Genomic DNA, 24,844 nt, shown 5'->3' with positions numbered 1-24,844 from the left:
ACACTCAGACATCATATACAAACGAAGCATGTGTGTTTAGTGAGTCCGCCAGATCAGAGGCAGTAGGGATGACCAAGGATGTTCTGTTGATAAGTGTGTGAATTTGACTATTTTCCTGTCCTGATAAGCATTCAAAATGTAATGAGTACTTTTGGGTGTCAAGGAAAATGTATGGAGTAAAAAGTACAATGTTTTCTTAAGGAATGTAGTGAAGTAAAAATAGTCAAAAAATATAAAAAGTAAAGTACAGATACCCCCAAAATACGACTTAAGTAGTACTTTAAAGTATTTTTACTTAAGTACTTTACACCAGTACCAGCAAACATACCTGGCGAAGCCGACCCCTCTGCTGACCCCGTTGGCGTCCCTCAGGATGCGCGTGGAGATGACGTGACCGAACGGCTTCAGCATGTTCTCCAGCTCCTGCTCATCCATGGATACCGGCAGGTTGGAGATGTACAGGTTGGTGGGGTCCTGCTCCTGTTGCTGTGGAGCGAGAGAGAGAGAGATTTAGATTCAGAGAGCTTTGCTGTCCCAACATTGGGCCACTTGGTTTCAGAACCATACACAAAGACAGATGCACAGGAAACAGAGAGAACGAGGAAGCGTGTTAGAAAAGTATCAATTACGCTTTAAATAATCTATAGATTTCACATGACTGGGAATACAGATACACATCTGTTGGTCACAGATACCTTTTAAAAAAGATAGGGGTATGGATCAGAACCAGTCAGTATCTGGTGTGGCCCCCATTTGCCTCATGCAGTGTGACACATCTCCTTCACATAGAGTTGATCAGGCTGCTGATTGTGGCCTGTGGAAGGTTGTCTCACTCTTCAATGGCTGTGCGTGGTCGCTGGATATTGGCGGGAACTGGAACACGCTGTCGTGCACGTCCATCCAGAGCATCAAAGAACATAACATGCTAAATGGGTGACATGTCTGGTGAGTCTGCAGGCCATGGAAGAACTGGGACATTTTCAGCTTCCAGGAATTGTGTACAGATCCGTATGATATGGGGCTGTGCATTATCATGCCGAAACATGAGGTGATGGCGGCGGATGAATGGCACGACAATGGGCCTCAGGATCTCGTCACGGTATCTCTGTGCATTGAAATTGCCATCGATGAAATACAATTGTGTTCATTGTCCGTAGCTTATGTCTGCCCATACCATAACCCCACCGCCATCATGGGGCACTCTGTTTACAATATCAGCAAACCGCTCGCCCACACAACGCCATACATGTGGTCTGCGGTTGTGAGGCCGGTTGGACGTACTGCCAAATTCTCTAAAACGATGGAGGTGGCTTATGGTAGAGAAATGAAAATTCAATTATCTGGCAACAGCTCTGGTGGACATCCCTGCAGTCAGCATGTCAATTGCTCCCTCAGTCAGCAGGCTCCCTCAAAACTTGACACGTCTGTGGCATTGTGTTGTGTGACAAAACTTCACATTTTAGTGGCCTTTTATTGTCTGTTTGTCTATGTGTTTCTGAATACCGATGTGTGTATGTGTACACCAGTGAGTGTGTAAGTGTACACTAAGGTGTGTGTGTGTGGTCTGTAGCGCCCGAGGGTTCTAGCTAGCTAGTGGAGGCACAGCTGGAGGGGGCAGAGCCAGGGAGAGAGGGTGGCAGCGGGCCAGCTGCGTCTCTCCAATACGGTCAGTCTGGACACCCACCAGCACTCATCTATCACATCTCATCACACTTTTTAGCCCGCCGAACCCAGGGCCACACTGGAGTACAAGCAGCCACGGCAAAGGCATACATTTTTTAACAGTAGCGTCTTCTATTCTCCTGAATGGGAGCAAGCTGTGCTGTGGTATAGCTAGCAGGTTAGCTAGCAGCCCCGAGGGCTAACACCTAAACATGATACTTCACTTTAGCCACAGAGAAGAATGACCAGCCAAGGAATCCACTTTACCAGCAGCCTCTTCCCATTCCCTTAATGAGAGCAAGCAGTGATGTGCTGCTAGAAGGCTAGGAGGCTAACAACCCTGAGGGCTAACACCTAAACATGGTACTTCACTTTAGCCAAAGAGAGGAATGACAAAACCCAACCCAGACATCAACAGACATGACCCCTTCAAAATGGCCTCTTTCAGAGGTAGAGGGAACAAACTGTGACTAAGCCTTGGGCACTTCTTATTTTCTACTCAGTGCCCTCTCTCTTTTCCCCTCTTTTTGCTTCTTCCCTCTCTCTCTTTTCCCCTCTTTTTGCTTTGTTCTCTCTCTCTTTTTGCTTCTTCCCTCTCTCTCTTTTCCCCTCTTTTTGCTTCTTCCCTCTCTCCTTTCCCCTCTTTCTGCTTTGTTCTCTCTCTCTTTTTGCTTCTTCCCTCTCTCTTTCCCCTCTTTTTGCTTCTTCCCTCTCTCTTTTCCCCTCTTTCTGCTTTGTTCTCTCTCTCTTTTTGCTTCTTCCCTCTCTCTCTTTTCCCCTCTTTTTGCTTCTTCCCTCTCTCTCTTTTCCCCTCCTTTTTGCTTTGTTCTTTCTCTCTTTTTGCTTCTTCCCTCTCTCTCTTTTCCCCTCTTTTTGCTTCTTTCCTCTCTCTTTTTGCTTTGTTCTCTCTCTCTTTTTGCTTCTTCCCTGTCTCTCTTTTCCCCTATTTTTGCTTCTTCCCTCTTTCTTTTCCCCTCTTTTTGCTTGTTCCCTCACTCTCTTTTCCCCTCTTTGTTTCTTCCCTCTCTCTTTTCACCTCTTTTTGCTTCTTCCCTCTCTATTTTCCCCTATTTTTGCTTCTTCCCTCTCTTTTCCTCTCTTTTTGCTTTGTTCTCTCTCTCTTTTTGCTTCTTCCCTCTCTCTCTTTTCCCCTCTTTTTGCTTCTTCCCTCTCTCTTTTTGCTTTGTTCTCTCTCTCTTTTTGTTTTTTCCCTCTCTCTTTTTGCTTCTTCCCTCTCTCTTTTTGCTTTGTTCTCTCTCTCTTTTTGTTTTTTCCCTCTCTTGTTTATCTCTTTTTGCTTTGTTCTCTCTATCTATTTGCTTCTTCCCTCTCTCTCTTTTCCCCTCTTTTTGCTTCTTCCCTCTCTCTTTTTGCTTTGTTCTCTCTCTCTTTTTGCTTCTTCCCTCTCTCTTTTCCCCTCTTTTTGCTTGTTCCCTCTTTCTTTTCCCCTCTTTTTGCTTGTTCCCTCACTCTTTTCCCCTCTTTTGCTTCTTCCCTCTCTCTTTTCCCCTCTTTTTGCTTCTTCCCCCTCTCTCTTTTCCCCTCTTTTTGCTTGTTCCCTCTTTCTTTTCCCCTCTTTTTGCTTGTTCCCTCACTCTTTTCCCCTCTTTTTGCTTCTTCCCTCTCTCTTTTCCCCTCTTTTTGCTTCTTCCCTCTCTCTTTTCCCCTCTTTTTGCTTCTTCCCTCTCTCTTTTCCCCTCTTTTTGCTTCTTCCCCCTCTCTCTTTTCCCCTCTTTTTGCTTCTTCCCTCTTTCTTTTCCCCTCTTTTTGCTTGTTCCCTCACTCTCTTTTCCCCTCTTTTTGCTTCTTCCCTCTCTTTTCCCCTCTTTTTGCTTTGTTCTCTCTCTCTTTTTGCTTCTTCCCTCGCTCTCTTTTCCCCTCTTTTTGCTTCTTCCCTCTCTCTCTTTTGCCCTATTTTTGCTTTGTTCTCTCTCTTTTTGCTTCTTCCCTCTCTCTCTTTTCCCCTCTTTTTGCTTCTTCCCTCTCTCTCTTTTGCCCTCTTTTTCCTTTGTTCTCTCTCTCTTTTTGCTTCTTCCCTCTCTCTCTTTTCCCATCTTTTTGCTTCTTCCCTCTCTCTCTTTTCCCTTCTTTTTGCTTTGTTCTCTCTCTCTTTTTGCTTCTTCCCTCTCTCTCTTTTCCCCTCTTTTTGCTTTGTTCTCTCTCTCTTTTTGCTTCTTCCCTCTCTCTCTTTTCCCCTCTTTTTGCTTCTTCCCTCTCTCTTTTCCCCTCTTTTTGCTTCTTCCCTCTCTCTCTTTTTCCCTCTTTTTGCTTTGTTCTCTCTCTCTTTTTGCTTCTTCCCTCTCTCTCTTTTCCCCTCTTTTTGCTTCTTCCCTCTTTCTTTTCCCCTCTTTTTACTTTGTTCTCTCTCTCTTTTTGTTTCTTCCCTCTTTCTCTTTTCCCCTCTTTTTGCTTTGTTCTCTCTCTCTATTTGCTTCCTCCCTCTGTTTGTGTTATCGATAGAGAGCAGAGGAAGTATCTCAGCCGTCCTGTTTCCGTCCGACTGTCAGTCTTTTCTCTGATTAATTAAGTGTCTTATCGAACAGGACATGGAGGATCTGATTAAAACCCATGCTGAAAAAAACAGGAAAACATTGGTCTTCTTCTAACCAGGAACTCAATTAGCAGATTTCAGGGAAAATAACAAGACCTTGTTGTTTTGGTGGTTTAACACCATTCTGTCCCTTACAAAAAAAGACAGCAGTCAGAGTGCAGTATAACTGCAATACACTGCAAATACTGTGTCCAAAAGTTAGTTTGTCCAAAATACCACAGGTCAACTGCAGTTACTGCACTCTTACTGCAGTTTCAAAACTGCAATCTTTTTTTGTAAGGGGTCCATGCTAAAGTATGTTTTACATGGTGTATTCATGAGTTACGTGTGTGTGCGTGCGTGCGCGTGCGAGTGTGTGTGTGTGCGTGAGTGTGTGTGTGTTAACGGGCGGCCCAGCGTTTGCAGAGGGATTAACATGTGGAGCTCTTTTACACTCGGACGTCTCACAAAATTTCCGCTTTGATGGCATTCTGCCTCACACACCCAGTAATACCCCGCTGTTGCCTTTCCTTCCAGATGAAAAGGTTGGAGGGAGGATTGGAAAGGAGTGCGTTTTGACGCAAGGTGAGATGGGCCGGCCCCATTCCTCCAGGAGATTTAATTTTGCATATGCTCAGCTGTCAGGCCATAAATGAAAAAGTAATTGAGGTGAATGTGTATGTGTGTGTATGTTTGTCTAAGTGTGTGTCATGGTGTGTGTGTGTTTGTCTATGTATCAGCAAATGTGTGCATGTACAAGGGGATGTGTGTGTGTGTGTGTGTGTGTGTGTGTGTGTGTGTGTGTGTGTGTGTGTGTGTGTGTGTGTGTGTGTCATTGCTTGCAGGGGCCTTGGCAAAGTGTCTCCTTGCCATTGAGCTGTGCTGTGGAAGGTTAATGGGATGCCTGCAGGCTGTAGGGGCTCTTTGATGGGGATAATTCCTCCACCTTGCCACCAGGAAGATGACGGTGCCCCGCATCACTTCCACTGACGGATGGCACGCAGCGCCCGAACCGACAGCCTCTGTCATATTAAGGGTCTGCTCTGTTTACCTCAGTATAATTTCAATGAATATTACCTCGTTGTAGGGGCGTGAGAGAGAACAAGAGACAGGGGGGAGAGAATGAGAGAACGAGAGAGAGGGAAGGAAAAGAGGGAAGGGGGTTAAGAGAGAGAGGATGAGCTCTGACATGACATGGAGAGAGGTAGGAATCATAAAAGAGTCCTTAAGGATAAGGCCATTAACAGCGCTCACGGTCTGCCTCCAGGCAATCCAGCTTGTATTCATTGAAATGCTAAAAGTGAGAAGAGACAGACAGACAGAGGTGCATCTTGACTGGGGGGCAGTGTATTTGACACTACACCGGTGCTCTGACTGCCCTACCTCTCCATCCCTCCCCCTCTTGTTCAGAGAGAGGATTAGAGCATGCTGGGTAATTGGCTCCACAGGCTCTCTGATTCGTCCGGTGGCTGTTTCTTCTCTTCGGGGTGGTAAAGGGAGCTCACGGTTCCCCAGGTAGGGAGACAAGGAGATTGGATGACCCCCCCCCCCCCCCCCCCCCCCACTCCCAGCCACAGGAGGGGGCCAAAACAATGGCTGGTGGCTGGAGGAGGGGTAGTAGTGTTTTAGTTTTTATGGTCTGGGGAAGGCTATTAAGGAACAAAACAGTTTGTGTGGACATGTTTTATGTTTCCTCACATGTGTCGCCAGAGAGAAAGCTGGGGAGCTAGAGTAGAATGGGTTCTACTGTGGAACCCCAGGTCTGTGGGAAATGACATAGAGAGGGAGACAGGGGAGAAAGAGAGAGGCAAATGGGGAGACGGGAGAGGGCGTGGGAGAAAGTGAACGAATACATCCCCTCAGTTCAAAAGCAGCCCCGGGTTAAATTTGTCAGAAGGAGCTGGAGAAAAAAAGGCGACGGGACAAAGAGCTGTCAGTCAGACAGACTCGTTCGTGTGCCCCCCCCCTCTGCTCCCAGCGACGGGCCTCCCCCCAAACCCCCTCCCAGGCCCATCCCAGACCCCCAAGCGTTGGGATCAAGCCACCCGCCTTTGAAGGGTCTGTTGTCAAACACGTCCCAGCCGCCACTCTTCCCTCTGTCTGTCCGCTGCACCGTCCCCTCTCTCGACAGCCACATAGACAAGTGTGTTAAGTGTGTGTGAGGGGATCTAGGTCTTAAATAAGGTGCTGTAGAATTATGTGAGAGTACAGATTCACCCCTCAAAAACACACACACACACACACACACACACACACACACACACACACACACACACACACACAGGCATCAATGCAAGCACATGCATAATGTACACAGAGAGTTGCATAAATATAGCTCACACATACACTCTCTCTCACATAGTCCCGGAGTACAGCACGAGAGAGAGAGAGAGAGAGCAATGTGTGAGGTCCTTATGCTCCACACTAGGGGGCTGACAAAATCCACATTGTAAATCCATGCTTTCTATTAGAAACAAAGAGATGAGAGGCAGAACATTTGTGTCGTCCCCAAGGCGGCCATTTGCTTTTGAATTACTGCACATTAAAAACAAACAGCACCTAAACTGATATTAAGCCATAACGGTAAAACTATAACACACTAATAACGAGGCAATACACAAACGTATGGTTTTCTTCAATTTCATTTAGCTACAGCCAGCCAGGACAAATCCACTACTCCACTCTGCCACAAAAACAGCCCTATCCTAAAATGAGCATGCGTTGCTACGGAGTGTAGTCTAATCCATCAGATTCCGACCTAGTGTTCTTCCCCTTCCTGTGAGCGCAACAATCTATGTCAGCGACAGCTGAGGGTGTCCGACCAACCCCCTGCGAGGCACCAAGGTGTTCAGTTGAATTTAACACTCTTTAATTCCACGGGCCCACCCAGCACCACCACAGCACCTCCTCCACACGCATTTGGATATGGTTTACTGACACCTACGGGACAATAGGTAGCTGGTACTATTATATATATTATACCCCCCCCCCCCCCCCCCGGGCCTTATTGCTTAATCCTAATCTGCCGAAGATGTTAGATGCCATGCGAGGGAACGAGAGGTGGTGATACATTATTAAGGGTCAGCCCGCCAGCCAGGCGGAAAGGGTTGTTTTAGGCTAAGAGGCATCGTCCAGGCGGGAGGTGGGCTGGGTTACCATCCTGGGATGGGGGGGGGGGAATATTTAGTGGGCAGAGAGAGTTTGGATGGTGTTGGAATATGCCACGGCGTGCCATGCGGTTGTGCTGAATGTAAGTAATAAAAAGCAAATGTACACACTCGTACAAACACTGAAGGCCTGCAACGTGTCTCAATGACGGCTAGCAATATCTGGAGAAAAAAAATGGAATGGCGACAAGAAATCCCATATCGTTTGCAATCTTTGTTCAACGTGAACGTCTAAGATGACGCGTTCACATCAAACATACATTTAAACATACCTCAATCTATACATGAACCTTTACATTGGCAGCATGACAACTATTAACCAGGTGAAGCGAACCTGTAAAGACAACCTCTCTCGCACTCCCCCCGCTCTCATTTTCTCCCTTACACCGGCATGAAACGTGGGAGACGATCGGACCGTATCCCAGCAAAACAGACATAGCACCTCTCAATCCCAGCAGCCATCAGTACCATGCCTCACACATTTTTGATGGCGGGTTAATGTGAATTTAAATGGGTCAATATGTGCTTCACCCGCGCTTAATCACGGGCCACTGATTAGATTTTGTATCTCCCTTGGTGAGCTAATATTCCAGAGATTAAAATTTCATGTGGAGCTCATATCAAAAATGCATTATTAACATGGAAGAAGATGGGCGCCGGGTGCTGGATGGCCTCACCCCTCTTCCTTAAGCACAGACACACAGCAAGGACTTAAACAGGCAGACAAAATAGGCTTTTATTTGATCAAATCCCAGGTCGGTCTCATTAAGTCCTATTATGTCTATAATCATGATGCTTCCTCATCTCCCAAGGTGAAACAACATCACTAATCTCTCGCCCATTCTCATAATGCGTTTACCGTATTTCCCCCCCATGACGGTGTTGCTACAACAGCTCATTGTGTTCTTGGCAAATGCATTTTCTCATTCTCAGCCCTAATGCATCATTCATGATATCATTTTTGGGAGATTGAATTGCTGTTTGTTGACATCATTTGGTGGGTGGTCATTCGTTTAGATTCGTTTAGGGTGTGTTGCTACTTGGTGTTTGATTCCTGTGTTGACCAGGAGGGCACCTCTCCTTACATCACGCCGTCAGGAGACATGGCTGTAAATTATAGATGATTCACTCAGAGAGGGGACCTGTCTCGGCCTAGATAACCTGGCCAGCTCAAATTGTACTTCTCATTTTCTGCCTCCATCTCACTATCCCTTCTATCCAGCTCAGAAAGCCTCATCTTCAACAAAGTCGTAGAGATTGGGGTGGTGTATCTTTTCCGATATTGACTATATGATCCATGCATTCCAGTTCTCGGCAAGGGTTTGAACCGTTTCAGAGAACAGAACCGAAAACCGGAAAATAATGACATTTTCGAGAAACAGACTCCGAATCGCGAGGGAAAGTGACCCTACAGAGGGTGGGGTCTGGGACCGAGCTCCCTGCGATCCAGGCCCTCTAGATCAGAAAGGAAGGCCCGGAAAATCGCTAAAGACTCCAACCACCCAAGCCATAGACTCTTCTCTCTGCTTCCACACAGCAAGTGGTACTGTTTTTTTCCCAGTCCCAGAAAGAAAACGCTAAAGTGCCAATGCTAATCCCTCACTACGTCACTCAGAAAATCAGTCCAATGTCTGCCTGCCAGCTGAAAATCTTTGCCAGCGTGTGTGCATGTGTAGGCAACCTGCCATTACAAGCACGATTCAGAAATTAGAGATACATTTTTTTTATTATAGAACGGATGAACCTTTTCAATGCTAGTTAAGGATAATATAGTTATCACGTTTCACATTGGTAAGACGTTGTTTAACATTTTACTTCTGGTGCCGCTCAGCACACACAAGCTTGTTAGCTAGCTAGCTGGTCCAACGTTAAGCCAATTCTGAAGATTGTTTCCTTGAGTATCAAACGGCTACAAAATCTTTCCTGTTTTCAAGACACTACATTCGATATTTGATGCTATTGAAATTACATTTGGTCAAATATTTAAAAAAATACCACTTACGAAACAACCTTGGCAAGGCCCACAGTGGCCTCAATAGACTACAGGCTTGAAGTTATTTTCTGTGGAATTGTATAAAAAAATGCAGTAGTTCTTGCTGAGGTAGCACAATGAATGACTCCTCACAGTGGGCCCTGTTAGTTCAGCCTCTGGACTGGGTAAAAGACACTTAAGGCGGCAGGCAGCCTAGCGGTTAAAAGCGTTGGGCCAGTAACCCAGATGTTGCTGGTTCAAATCCCTGAGCCGATTAGGTGAAAAATCTGCCGATGTGCCCTTGAGCAAGGCACTTAACCCTAATTACTCCTGTAAGTCGCTCTGTATAAGCACGTCTACTAAATTACTTGAATGTCAAATGTATTCCAGTTTTCCAACGAGGTGCGGACCCATGGTTCTCCGGGTCACAAGGACCCCATAAACTACAAATGGGGTGACCCTGTCCTGACAAACCCCCAAAGGGGATGGGTGTCCAGCTTCGTTGGCCCTTTTAGTGTTCTGGGTATGTGTTTTTATAGCGCTCCACGTGACCCGTGGAGCAGCGCCGGATGGGGTTCGAGGCTCTTAAAGTCCCCATGCGTGCTGTCTCCACTGTGGATAAGTCAAATGAGCCACGAACATTAGTGACTTCAAAGGGTTTGTCTGTAAGACCCCTCTGCTTGGCCGGTCTGCCAGCACATGTCTGTGTTAAGAATGTGGACCCCGAGACTCTGGGTCAGGGATCGTCACTGTTTACTGAAAGGCAAACTTATTCGATAACTCATACACATACACATGCATGGACACTCAAACATACACACAACGGGTACTTCTGCTACCAATATGTATTTTTAATAAAGGACACACAGGAACAGGTTATTCTGCAACATGGTCTCATAAGATTTTTTTTATTTAAGTGATGTTTAACCATTGTACTTGCATCACCTGAGCTGACATATTAAATCAAATCAAACTTTATTTGTCACATGCGCCGAATACAACAAGTGTAGAAATGCTTACTTCCAAGCCCTTAACCAACAATGCAGTTCAAGAAAGAGTTAAGAAAATATTTACCAAATAAACAAAAGTAAAAAAATAATATAAAGTACCATAATAAAAAAGCAATAACGAGGTTATACACAGGGGGTACCGGTACCGAGTCAGTGTGTTGGGGTACAGGTTAGTTGAGGTAATTTGTACATGTAGGTAGAGGTAAAGTGACTATTCATAGATAATAAACAGCGAGTAGCGGCAGTGTAAAAACAGGGGGGTCAATGTAAATAGTCCGGGTGGCCATTTGATCAAATGCTCAGCAGTCTTATGGTTTGGGGGTATGAGCTCTTAAGGGGCCTTTTGGTCCTAGACTTGGCACTCCGATCCCGCTTGCCGTGCGGTAATGGAGTTAAACAGTCTATGACTTGGGTGACTGGAGTCTCTGACCATTTTTTGGCCTTTCCTCTGACACCGCCTAGTATATAGGTCCTGGATCGCAGGAAGCTTGGCCCCTGTTGATGTACTGGGCCGTACACACTGTTGGGTCCCCAACTATTAGTTATACAACATGAAATCAACAATGAGCCATTTTGGATGCCACAGCATCGTCAATCACAAACGTTCTCTCTCTTCTGTTCCATCACCTACTCTCCAAATGAAATGCAATCCTCGCTTAAGAATTCTACACCGCCAAGCTAATAACATTCGCTGTACGCCCGTTTCACAAACACACATAGAATAACTAAGCCGAGTTAAAGCTTCATTTGTTTCCCCCTAATGTGTCGACACTCTCAGGCAACACCGAGATTGGCACACAAGCCTTTACTGCGACACAAACGTCATACATCAAATGGAACAGAAATGAAATAGCACACTTCACACCGCCACATCAATATCCAGCAATGACACAAGAGCACAGGCGAACGTGGCATGACTGAGGCCCTGAGATATTGAAATACATATTGAAAATGTATTTATTTGGCGGCGCAAACACAAACAAAAGCAATACAAAAGTAATAATGGAAGTGTTGTGGAAGCACACTGAGAGTCAGAATGCATCACAATATCATTTAACATACGGCAATTTGATTGTCAGAAGTAATGTATATAGAAACTATGATATTTACAAAACAATTTGTTTTTCTCTTTTCATATAATAATATTTTTAATTGAATGTATTTGGGTAAAAGTCCTGCAACAAAATCTACAATGTGGACCTATAGGATAGCACTTAAAAGTATTAATTAAAACGCTTGTTCCAAAGTGGATGGCCATAACTGTCACACAGACCCAAGACCGATGACGGAATAAGAGTCAATCATATCTGTATAAATTGTGATAATAACATACCAAATAGACAAAACAAACACTTATTTGCAATTTCCCTGTGTCAACCTCAAAGTGCCACCTCCCTTCAGATAGAGCCAGACCAACAGGATATCATTGTTGCCATATGACTGTAGTGTCTCATTGGCTCATTAGCACCAGATGACCTGTGTTGAGGGGCCGGACGGCTGCTTGTAACAGTCTAATTAGCATCTAAATGGCCTGTGAGAGGAGAGGTCCTGTTCCAGGCTGGAGGAGATAGATAATGTGTTTGACGCAGACGCTGATGATACACTGAGTCAACTAACAAACTAACAACCTGCCCTTGTGTCTCACTGAGATCTCCCCATGTCTCAACAACAGCTTGCTGGGATTGTGTGTGTGTGTGTGTGTGTGTGTGTGTGTGTGTGTGTGTGTGTGTGTGTGTGTGTGTGTGTGTGTGTGTGTGTGTGTGTGTGTGTGTGTGTGTGTGTGTGTGTGTGTGTGCGGGAGACACATGCATGAATGAACGGCTCTCGTTAAGGGGCCCTGCAACATTGCAACAATAAAGCGTCTAGACAAATGTTATCAGTCATGACGGAGATGGGAGATAAGACAGGAGGATAATAGTGAGGGGAGGAAAACAGTGGCTGGAACGGAGCAAATGGATTGGCATCAAACACCATGGAACCATGTGTTTGACTTATTTGATACCATTCCACTTATTCCGCTCCAGCCATTACCACGAGCCCGTCCTCCCCAATTAAGGGGCCCCCAACCTCCCGTGGTGAACGTCCAGATCACAGTGTGTGTAAAAGACAGAGTTAGGGACCTCTGGTCCTCAGTGGAGGATGCATGGAGGGATGGGAGGGACGCCCTCTAAGTGAGGTCAACTTGTACTGAGGTCACGGATCAAGGAGGAGAGTGGAGCTACTCAAGTGTAAGATTGCACCTATAATGTCCCCATTTCATTGTGATGATACACACTTTAGCAACACTTTACAATTGTCTTGAAGAGTGAATTACTCATATTTTTAATTCCATACACTCCACAAATTTGAGTTTTTTATTTCTTATTTATTTTACCAGGTAAGTTGACTGAAAGCACGTTCTGATTTACAGCAACGACTTTACAGCAACGGAATAGTTTCAAGGGAAAGGAGGGGGGATGAATGAGTCAATTGGAAGCTGGGGATGATTAGGTGACCATGAGGGCCAGATTGGGAATTTAGCCAGGACACTGGGGTTAACACCACTACTTTTACAATAATTGCCATAGGATCTTTAGTGAACACAGACAGTCAGTCACCTGTTTAATGTCCCATCCAAAAGACAGCACCCTACACAGGGCAATGACACCAATCAGTATTGGCATTGAATGAGTTATGAGTTACCTACGGTTTCATCTCAGGTTCTAATCGATCCACCAGACACAAAATTGAACCGACTACACTGAACATGTAATCTCAAGCTTCCACATAACTTTGTTGATGCACATGATGGTCCAAGCACACCAAGACAGTCGTGAAGAGGGCACGACAAAACCTATTCCCCCACAGGAGACTGAAAAGACACACCAGAGGGAAGTGCGTATGGCCCAGTACATCACTGGGGCCAAGCTTCCTGCCATCCAGGACCTCTATACCAGGCGGTGTCAGAGGAAGGCCCTAAACATTGTCAAAGACCCCAGCCACTTTAGTCTTAGACTGTTCTCTTTGCTACCGCACGGCAAGCGACATTGACTCTGTACCGGTACCCCTGTACCAATTGTTATTTTACTGCTGCTCTTTAATTATTTGTTATTTAAAAAATAAAAAAAATGTTGGTATTTTTCTTAAAACTGCATTGTTGGTTAAGGGCTAGTAAGTAAGTGTCACGACTTCCTGGATAGACCTCCTGGAGAACGCTGCACTTCCTAGGAGTCACGTGTACCCATTGTCCCAGGAGGAGACAGTAGCCATGGAGACAAATGTTGCTGAATCGCTGGGACAGGGGTACATTCGGCCCTCCGCATCACCCGTCTCCTCAAGTTTCTTTTCTGTGAAGAAGAAGGAGGGAGGTCTGCGTCCGTGCATTGATTTATCGAGGTCTAACTTCCATCACAGTGGGGTTTAGTTACCCACCACCTCTCATCGCTACGGCGGTGGAATCATTTCACGGGGCGCGCTTCTTCCCAAAACTGGACCTGAGGAGTGAGTATAATCTGGTGCGTATCCGGGGAGGAGATGAGTGGAAAACCGCATTTAGTACTACATCTGGACATTATGAGTACCGCGTCATGCCATATGGGTTAAAAAATGGTACAGCCGTCTTCCAATCCTTCGTAGATGAGATTCTCCGAGACCTGCTCGGGCAGGGAGTGGTAGTGTACATCGATGACATCTTGATCTATTCTGCGGCGCACGTGTCTCTGGTGCGTAAGGTACTTGGGCGACTGCTGGAGCATGACCTGTATATCAAGGCCGAGAAATGTGTGTTCTTCAAACAGGCCGTTTCCTTCCTGGGTTATCGTATTTCCACCTCCGGGGTGGTGATGGAGTGTGACTGCGTTACTGCCGTGCGTAATTGGCCGACTCCGACCACGGTGAAAGAGATGCAGCGTTTTTTAGGGTTTGACAACTACTACCAGAGGTTTATCCGGGGTTTTGGTCAGGTGGCTGCTCCCATTACCTCACTGCTGAAGGGAGGACCGGTGCGCTTGCGTTGGTCAGCAGAGGCGGGCAGAGCTTTCAGTCGTCTGAAGGAGCTGTTCACCAATGCGCCCGTGTTGGCGCATCCGGATCCCTCTTTAGCGTTCATAGTGGAGGTGGACGCGTCCGAGGCTGGGGTCGGGGCCGTGTTGGGGGGTCCAGGATAAGCTAATCCGTTGGGCTCATACTCTACCCTCCTTGGGTCATCCTGGCATCGAGAGGACAGTGCGGAATCTTAGAGGGAGATACTGGTGGCCCACGTTAGCTAAGGACGTTAGATTTTATGTCTCCTTCTGCTCGGTGTGCTCTCAGAGCAAGGCTCCTCGACACTTTCTTAGAGGGAAGTTACAGCCCCTCCCCGTTCCACAACGGCCGTGGACACACTTATCGGTGGACTTTCTTACCGACCTTCCCCCGTCCCAGGAAAGTACTACGATCCTGGTCGTTGTGGATCGGTTTTCTAAGTCCTGCCGTCTCATCCCGTTGCCCGGTCTTCCTACGGCCCTGCAGACTGCGGAGGCCTTGTTTACCCATGTCTTCCGGCACTATGGGGTGCCTGAGGACATCGTTTCTGATCGGGGCCCCCAATTCACGTCCAGAGTTTGGAGGGCATTTATGGAGAGACTGGGGGTCTCGGTCAGCTTGACCTCGGGTTTTCACCCCGAGAGTAATGTGCAGGTGGATCTCGCTCAGAACTCCCTCCGCCACTCCTCAACGAACATGTCCCCTTTTGAGTGTGTGTTTGGTTACCAGCCGGTCCTGGCCCCATGGCATCAGAGCCAGACCGAGACTCCTGCGGTAGAGGAATGGGTACAGCGCTCCAAGGACACCTGGAATGCCGTCCAGGAGTCGCTAAGACTAGCGGGGGAACGGCAGAAGAGGAGCGCTGACCAGCACCGCAGTGAGGCCCCCGTGTTCGCACCGGGGGACCGGGTCTGGCTCTCGACCCGAAACCTGCCCCTCCGCCTGCCCTGTCGGAATCTGGGGCCGCAGTGTGTGGGGCCATTTAAAGTCCTGAGGAGAATAAACGAGGTGTGTTACAGGTTACAACTTCCTAGGTATGGGATGGGAGTATTAACCCCTCGTTTTATGTTTCTCTCCTCAGGCCGGTGGTGGCTGGTCCCCGCCCCCTCTAGACATCAAGGGGTCCCCGGCGTACACAGTACGTGGCATTCTGTACTCGAGACGCCGGGTGAGGGGCCTACAGTACCTCGTGGACTGAGAGGGGTATGGTCCGGAGGAGAGATGCTGGGTTCCGGGGACATTTTGGATCCTTCTCTCCTGAGAGACTGCCACCGCCTCCACCCAAATCGGCCGGCGCCTCGCCCTCCGGGTCGCCCTCGAGGCCGGTGGCGGCGCACTGCGGGAGCCGCGCGTCAGGGGGGGTACTGTCACGACTTCCGCCAAAGTTGGCTCCCCTGCCTGTTCGGGCGGTGCTCGGCGGTCGTCGTCACAGGCCTACTAGCCGCCACCGATCCCTTTTTTGTTTATTTGTTTGTTTTGTCTTATTAGTTTCACCTGTGTCCTGTTGTATGTGCTTAATGAGCTTCCTTATTTAAAGTACGTGTACCCGCCCTTGTTTTGTGCGGGATTGTCTTCGTGTTACGTGTGAGCGTTTAGGTAGAGGTGTATATTTTCTGGACTTGGCACCCTGTGTGTTTGGGTAGTCACATTTACTGTCCGCGCCCTGTAATTGTTGGGCTTGTCTAATTTTGTGCCATATTAAAAGAGCACCCTTTTCCAGTGGAACTCTCTGTGCCTGATTCCTTCCTCACCCACCTAGTCCCACGTGACAGTAAGCATTTCACTGTAAGGTCTACACCTGTTGTATTTGGCGCATGTGACAAATTAAATTTGATTTGATATACCACTGTTTACATATCATATAATACTTTCACTTACTCCACATACACAGTCTATAAATTTGTTAGAAAATGGGAACTCATCAATCCTTTATCATGGCATCATCTAATGAGGTTTTAATTCAAGTGTGTGTGCATTATTAACAAGGCCTGCTGTTTGAAGTAAGCACTTGAATGAGCCTTTCATCTCCACGACGTGTGGAGAAAACCAGTCATATCATGCTGCTGCGCAAAAACCCAGCAAATGGAGATTTGTAATGTTTCAGCCCCCGTGAAGACTTGTAAAACACTTCTAGAATATTCTTCTTTGATTTGCCTTGTAGAGAGACAGTATAAATCTCTTGACTGAGATAATGAGAGTTAGAATGAGGTAAATTAAACCCAGCAGTGTTTAGGACCTGGGAGGCTGCCTCCAGAACATGATTCATTCTAAAAAACATCAACATGCTTTACTGTACCCGGTAGTACAGTAAAAGTTGGCATCCTGGTCCCCAGCATCTCTTCGTGGGCACTGGGCTGAGACAGCACCGTGACTCGCTTTTGAGGATCCTTGGGACATCTCTACCCTAAACCCTAACCTTAGCCCCTACCCTAGCTGAGGAACGCTCAACTCTGTTCTCTTATATAGAGTTGTTTTGATAACTGGTCGGGCGATGTTTTTGCTAGCAAATTACCCTTACCTTAAGCATAACCATAACCCTTGCGTAACCTTAACCCTTATACAGTACCTTAACAGCTTAGCATTTCAACTGGCAGAAGGCAAGAGGGATTGTGTCACAGTGCTATGACATCAGACGAGGCTTTGCTCATTTACCAGATCCAACACAACGATAAAGGGATAAGGATCAACGCCCATAGCCTACTTTTTCACCACACCCTGTCATGTGCCTTTCCTGTTGTCCCTGTACCAATCCTGCTATGGCCTACAGACTTGAATGAGTTATGAGAACTTGCAGTTGCTGCTGTGGCATTTCATGCAGTTGTTGTGTTGTTGTTGTTGCCAGTGGTGTGGCCTTGTGTGACTGCTGTATGCTAGCTGCTATGCTCCTGCTGCCTGCCTACAGTGTGCAGGCAGCGTAACGCCCCCACATCCCCCGCTGCTATAATTACACTAATTGGAATCAGATGATGCTGGCTTAGTTGGAATGGAATGCAGACGGGGCTACGGGGCTTTTCCGCATGGAAAATCAGCTGGAAGAGGAGAACAGGAGACAGAGAGGGAGAGCAGAGGAGGGGCCGGTGTAGTCATGCAGTCACACATTCTGTTGTCCTGGCATTAATGAAATAGCCAGGATTCCTTTAAACACAGAGACAGACACACACACAAACAAAAGGTTTGTGTGTTGTCACATGTCGGCAATATGTCCTGGGAGCATGATTTCAACTACCTAAACACACAATACAAATACATGAGCTCAATTGACTTAATTTAATCTAATTCATGGAGATGAAATCCGCTCATTTGACATGAAAGCACTGTATGCATGCAGATTCCAGGCAGCAGACTAGAGGGACTAGGGGATTAACATCTGTACCTTGCATGATGAAAACTGGATATACACACGTGCCGAGACAAGGCCGGAATATCTCCGTACGAGGGCAAGTTTCATTTAAACCCTGCCGAAAGCATATTTCCTCCCAAATTGGCGAGGGAGGGCAACAACGCAGGCAGGATTCATTCCGTTGAAAGTCACACTTGAAAGTCGGCCTGATTGTCTTCTGTTTATGTGCTGTTGTGTGGCCACTGAGGCGTGGGACGCAGCGTGTGGATTCCCTGCAGGCGATGGGGACTTAAAGAAGGAGAGACAAACAGGGCCTTTGTCAGTTCCACTGAACAACAGGGTGCATTGCCACGGCTGTCCTCCTCACCAGCAGGGGGCAGTGTAGCAGTGTTGAGCTCACTGGGAGGTGGGTTGTTTACGTCTCAGTCAGTGTGTTTGTTTACCCAGCTAAAGAGCTTGAACAACGTGAAGTCAAGAAAAGTTTGATTAAATTATCTCCTGACTCCCGCTCACCGACCCTCTTACAAAACAACATTTCCTGGTACTTGTATTGTACCACATGTTCCAAGGCTAATAGAGAGCTCTTTGTCAGGTTCACTCCCTATCACACTGTACGTCTCATCGGCACTGGGTGTACGTCTCATTCCAACTGCATGTACATCTCATCGTTCCTGTGTGTACATCTCATGGCTGATATTTTAGCATGGAGGTGTTAAAGAGAACACACAGCCCAGGAAGTGAACACTGAGTAGTCCACCTCCTCCCCTCTCCTCTCCAGGTGTCTCCATGTGGATTAGAATGTGTTGTTTGTCCATGCAGCTCTTTTGTTTCCTCTTGCTTGGTGGACGACTGCTCATCGCCTTTGTCTTCCACTGACTCTCCCTCGCTCTCTGTTCGTTTACCGAGTGTAATTAGCAAGCCGGTGTGAGCCGCGGACTCACCGGATGCCGCAAAACTCATTAACTAGCCTCGTTTTTTGCTGGCTTGCTTTTGCCCCATATTAATCTTTCTCTCTCCCCAAACTTTACTTCTTTGATAAATGTTTATTAAAAAAAAGGGAAAAAAGCTTTCGTCCTCTCATGTAATAATGGTGTGTGTGTGTGGTGTGCTCTTTAAGAGAGATTTTTGCAGTGTGGCTCAAGGTCGAGCCTTTACGAGGAGCTAGCTAGTTAGATGCGAGGTGTTGACTTGTTTTCTTGATGAGAGTGGCAGGTCAAAGATGAGACCCAGTGCTCTCCCTGCGCTCTCCCTGTGCTCTCCCAGTGCTCTCCCAGGGCTCTCCCAGTGCTCTCCCAGTGCTCTCCCAGTGCCCTCCCTGTGCTCTCCCAGTGCTCTCCCTGTGCTCTCCCAGTGCTCTCCCAGTGCTCTCCCTGTGCTCTCCCAGTGCTCTCCCTGTGCTCTCCCAGTGCTCTCCCTGTGCTCTCCCTGTGCTCTCCCTGGGCCTCCAGTCAATGACAGTCATACAGCATCTCCTCCTGCTCTCCTCTCACCAGCAGGCCACACAAACAAGGTTTGTGTGTGTTCATTCCTGCTGTTGTACAAATGTACTATCTTAATTTGATCACCCTGTTCCAGCAGAATTTTCCTGCAGTGCAGGAAATGTAAAACTTTTGTATTTGAGGTTTAAAAAGGCTTCTGAAGTTTGTAATTTCCACTCAGAAATGTTCCCTTATCGAAAAATGTATCAACCCCTACAAGAATGTCCATGAATTATAATCCACATAATAATTCAGATGTTCTGTTGCTGCAGGATTATTGTCCTGCTGTAGAAAACTGGCTCAAATTAGGATCCTCCATCTGTATCATTTGGTTGGAGATAGCTGACATGATGATGACCTTGCAAAAAGCTTTTATTTTTGACCAGTAGTGTGGGAGTCTGATATTAACTGGTACTGATTACTGAATTGTTGGGAAAGAACAAGACAAAAAGGCATTTCACCGTACTTGTGCACGTGATCATAAACACTTTAAACTTGTTTCCTTTTTTGTGCTCTTTCTCTCTATTCTACAAAAAAAAATAAGTTGAAGACAAGGTTAGCAAATGGAGATTGGCATCTCTGTTTTCCTGATATGAGAAAGAATCTCACCCATCACCTTCCACATCTCACTGTGTGTCAGTCCTCTGGTGACTTTCAGGAGGCTGGGTGGTGGTGATGTCCTGGGTGGTGTGGGACTCTGTGGTCCTGTGACTGACGGGTCCTGCTGGGTTCCCGTGCCAGGCTGGGGTGGTCAGCGCCCTCGTGGGTCAGACAGCTGCCAGGGTCCCCAGGACGTAAGGCCCTCCTGCCCCCATCCCTACCCGTCCCACACAGCCTCATCGGGGCCTGACAGAGACCTGAGCGGCAGCTACCACCGAGTGGCCCTTGAATACAGCATATGATTTGACTAACTAACCACTAACTGGCGAAGCACTTACTGTAAATACATTTACATCCATGTTTTAGTCACTTAGCAGACACTCATCCAGGGCCACTTAAAGTCATCTAAACGTGCATTTTAAAAAGTGATGTGAACTTATTTGTGAATAGATGAATGACACATTCCCTGTTAGCATTTATAGCCATGAATACGTCAAGCAAGTGAGCAGTCCGCTAATCTCGATCACCATCTTTGACCTGCACAAGCCAACACGTGATCCGTATACTGTAGAGTCAACCACATTTGCATTTTTGAGAGAAAGTACACTACGGGAGGGTCCTACCTCACATAACTCACTATTTCCTATCTTGCGTATGAACTGAGTCTAGACTGCGTCCAGACAGAATCAGTCTTCCACGGCTATATAGAAAGTCAAGCACATCCCATTAGTAATAGCACAGTAGGCTAATGTCTCATGCTATCAACTGCAGGTAGCCCCTGTCATGCTAATGTAATGTTGAGGATCTTTGAAGCCATCTTGGCTGTAATGGCGTCTGAAGACTGCTTTTTAGGATAGAACCCACTAGGGACTCATTAACGGAGAGGAGAGGAGAAAGAGAGAAAGATGTGTGTGTGCTTGTCTGCCTGTGTGTCTGTGTGCTGTTTGAAGGAGGGCAAATAGGGACAGATTGGTGGAAGATGGTTCTTTTTGCCCAACTTCATGTGAATCTCAAGCTGTTTTCTCATACAGAGAGACAGACTGTTGGTGGTGGTGGTGGAGGAGGAGGGTTGTGCCCAAATTCATGGGGAGGCAGGATTTGAAGTGCCATCAGTGCTCTGGGGTGGTAGGCATGTGGTGTCTTGGCAGAAACAGTGCTGGTGGAAAGCTTACCGAGTCTCAGCATGCTTCGGTGTAGTGTGTCAGTAACTGATGTGCACACAGACAAGTGTATTCCTCTGCAAGGACTTCTATTGACACAGATCTGATTTGATCCGCAAGAAGTAGTGCTGTTTCATACTGCCAATCCGGTGGCCATGAATATGATCAAAGACCTTAGATAAAGGTAAAGATAGGCAAGGGGGAAAACTATAACATCTCACATATTCTGTACACCTCTATGTACGATGGATATAGATGAATATACACTGAACTCAAACATAAACACAACATGTTAAGTGCTGGTCCCATGTGTCATGAGCTGAAATAAAAGATCCCAGAAATGTTCCATACGCACAAAAAGCTAATTTGTCTCAAATGTTGTGCAAAAATGTGTTTACATCCCTGTTAGTGAGCATTTTATCCTTTGTCAAGATAATCCACCTGACAGGTGTGGCATATCAAGAAGCTGATTAAACAGCATGATCATTACATAGCTGCAACTTGTGCTGGGGACAATAAAAAAAGTCCCTCTAAAATGTGCAGTTTGTCTCAGTTTGTCTCAAATTGTCCCAGATGTCTCAAGTTGAGTGTGCAATTGGCATGCTGACTGCAGGAATGTCCACCAGAGCTGTTGCCAGAGAATTTCATGTTAATTTCTCTACCATAAGCCATCTCCAACGTTGTTTTAGAGAATATGGCAGTGCGTCCAACCGGCCTCACAACCGCAGACCACGTGTAACCACGCCAGACCACATCCAACGTCTTCACCTGCGGGCTCGTCGGGGGAGGGGGGGAGTATTTCTGTCTCTAATAAGGTAATTTTCTGGGGAAAAACTCATTCTGATTGGCTGAGCCTTGCTCCCCGGTGGGTCGGCCTGTGCCCTCCCAGGACCACCCATGGCTGAGCCATTCCCAGTCATGTGAAATCCATAGATTAGGGCCTAATGAATGTATTTATATTGTCGGATTTCCTTATATGAACTCTAACTCAGCTAAATCTTTGAAATCGTTGCATGTTGCGTTTACATTTTTGTTCAGTATATTTACAGCAGGCATATTATTCAGTATGTGGGCACTGTTAATATTATATAGTTTTATGCTGGTTATATTGTGATATTTCCTCACATAGTATATATTTCAATTGACCCAATTCCATAGCAATGAATCAAAACATTCTCACATATCAATTTCCATCTCTCTTTTGTCACATGGAAAGACGATGAAGGATCTGTGGAGGCTGCAGCCACGATGCGGTGCGGCGTATTCGTTACGGGGAAGATCTCTTCGTTTAAAAGCTCCCTTCACTATTTACATTCCCCTAACCCCATGGCTTTCATGATGGGCCTACTTTCAATATCAAAGCTACTTTGGAGAGCCTCGGGTGAAATGATAACATAGAAAACAGGGACTTAAGTGTGAAACCTAAGATCTTGAAAAGAGACGGCAGGGGGGGGAAAACGGCATATCAATCCTCCTTTAACTGACACAATCCTTTCCAGAGCGAGTTTCATATGCAGGGAAATCTGAACGTGACGTTTAAGTGTGATAAAACATTGTTACGCGCCTCCGTGAAACGGAGCCATAGTTTGGGTTGAAAATAGGATCCTTCCCTCAGAAAGGGGGATTAGAATGGCGTATCAGTGTGTGTGTGTGTGTGTGTGTGTGTGTGTGTGTGTGTGTGTGTGCTTTTCCTCACTTTTTCTCGAAACACGTGTCTGTGTTTAATGTGGTTTGTGCCAGAACACAGTATGCACCTGCAAGCTGTTAGGGATTACTCAAAAGCTGTTTGAGATTGTGCTAGCTACATTCATGCCATGTGTGTTTGTGTGTGTTGTTGTTTGTGTGTGTGTGTGTGTGTGTGTGTGTGTGTGTGTGCTTGTGTGCTTGTGTGTGTGTGTGTGTGCTTGTGTGTGTGTGTGTGTGTGTGTGTGTGTGTGCTTGTGTGTGTGTGTGTGTGTGTGTGTGTGTGTGTGTGTGTGTGTGTGTGTGTGTGTGTGTGTGTGTGTGTGTGTGTGTGTGTGTGTGTGTGTGAGAGACTACATGATATCACTGTAGTGTTTTTCAGCCAATGGGTGAAGTTGAGTAATGATGAAAAAAAGATGATGATCTTTGACAGGTGGCTGATTTAGAACAGAGAGGCCTCCTTCTGAAAGAGATTGATTGATCCATGAAGTGCCATGAACTCATGGAAAGACTGAATTACTGTATGTGCATTATGATGGGGTCAAAAAATACTTAAAATACACAGAAAACGTCTCGTTCTCACCCTTTGTTTATACGTGAATGGAACTGCTTTTTGGGCTATGTCTGTGTAGCCTGTCATCAGTAAGAGACGTGTGCAAACTAGAACAAAGTATTGTTTTTTTTATTGTATTACGTTTTATTCTATTCCACTTTTTTCTGAAACCTTTTCTAATAAATTCATAGCTTATAATACTGCCTCTGTGTGGGGAACACTTCTGAATTAGCTAGGTGATCTCCATCCTCCCAATCCTCATTTACCACAGTGTCAACAACGTGTGTGTGTGTGTGTGTGTGTGTGTGTGTGTGTGTGTGTGTGTGTGTGTGTGTGTGTGTGTGTGTGTGTGTGGATGGGGGGTGTACAGAGAGAAAGCATGCCCTGCCTCTCTCCTCATCACTCACTCCCACACAGTAAACAACACCCTCCATCCAAGTAGTGGCACTGATGAGGGGAGCACCCTGCTAACTGGGGAAGTGTGAGTGCCAGGTTTGTGTGTGTGTGCGTGTCTGTGTGCGCCTGTTTGTGCATGTGACATGTACATGTGAGTCAGTCCATGATGCCTGTGTCCTGGCCTCTTGTGTGGTTAAGGTGTATGTCTATCTATGGGAGATGGAGAGAACACACTCTGTCGCCTCAGTCCGACCTCTCACTCATTATCAGCAGGCTTCTCCACATCATGCCAGTGCTTTCTTCAGTCTACTCTCCCCAGGAGACTTCCAGACAGGACCCACACACGGATAATGACTTGCCCTGATTCCCTCCTCCCTTCCCTCCTCCATGTCTGCAGTTCTACTGCCAGAAGAGGTGGCCTGACCCCAGAACAGTCCCTGAGCGCCAGTTCGTTTCCAGGAACCTGCTGGGCACTGCGACAGGTCTGGGGGTCTCTGACGTCAGAGACGAGGTAGACTGGAGTACCTCAGCCCACCATGAAAGGCTCACTGAACGGATACTGATCTACAGATATTTAGAGGCAAGGGGGTTACACTTTCCAGGTCCTCAAAACGTCTTGTTCTCTCTCTCTGCTGCAAAGTGCAGGTAAACGCCGCTTCACTTTGGGATCAGTGCCTCAGAATCTTTGAGCTTTTTCAATCTGCCTCTGAAGCAGAGACGATAACAAGACCAAACAAAGTCTGTCTCCAACACCAACACAGACGGGCATGGTCTCTGCAGAACCTTCTCAGAACCTTCTCAAAGCCAAGGAAACTGTACAGACAGGCATGTTCTCTGCAGAACCTTCTCAGAGCCAAGGAAACCGTACATGCAGGAATGTTCTCTGCAGAACCTTCTCAGAACCTTCTCAGAGCCAAGGAAACTGTACAGGCAGGCATGTTCTCTGCAGAACCTTCTCAGAGCCAAGGAAACCGTACAGACAGGCATGTTCTCTGCAGAACCTTCTCAGAGCCAAGGAAACCATACAGACAGGCATGTTCTCTGCAGAACCTTCTCAGAGCCAAGGAAACCGTACAGGCAGGCATTTTTGCAAAAAAGCTCTACTCAGAGGGAACAAAGTGGACGGGCGCTTTACCCCAGGAGGGACTTAAAGGCATGCTGAAGGCTTTCAAATGGAGGGAAGCTTGGCCGCGGCCACGGTAAACAAGCTGAAATGCTGCTGGAAACCTCTGAGTTCAGCGCCGTGCGGCTCCCTAAGTAAACCCACTCCGGAATGACACAATGCTGTCGG

General features: G+C 46.7%; 1 protein-coding gene across 7 annotated transcripts in view; it reads right to left on the bottom strand.

Annotated features, from left to right (window-relative positions):
- Positions 1-24,844, bottom strand: part of LOC110496032 (RNA binding motif, single stranded interacting protein) — a 276,061-nt gene that overhangs the window by 104,442 nt on the left and 146,775 nt on the right. For all 7 annotated transcript variants that reach the window (XM_090208428.1, XM_090208424.1, XM_090208425.1 and 4 more), the window contains one exon: positions 329-486. In XM_090208428.1, the coding sequence (XP_090064554.1) occupies positions 329-486 (158 nt within the window). The remainder of the gene's footprint in view (positions 1-328; positions 487-24,844) is intronic.

Source organism: Oncorhynchus mykiss, chromosome 18 (genome assembly GCF_057628025.1).
Source record: "Oncorhynchus mykiss isolate SJ-2025 chromosome 18, ASM5762802v1, whole genome shotgun sequence".
Classification (NCBI taxonomy): Eukaryota; Metazoa; Chordata; class Actinopteri; order Salmoniformes; family Salmonidae; genus Oncorhynchus; species Oncorhynchus mykiss.
Note: the sequence above shows the minus strand (reverse complement) of the source record. Positions and strands in the feature narration are given on the sequence as shown.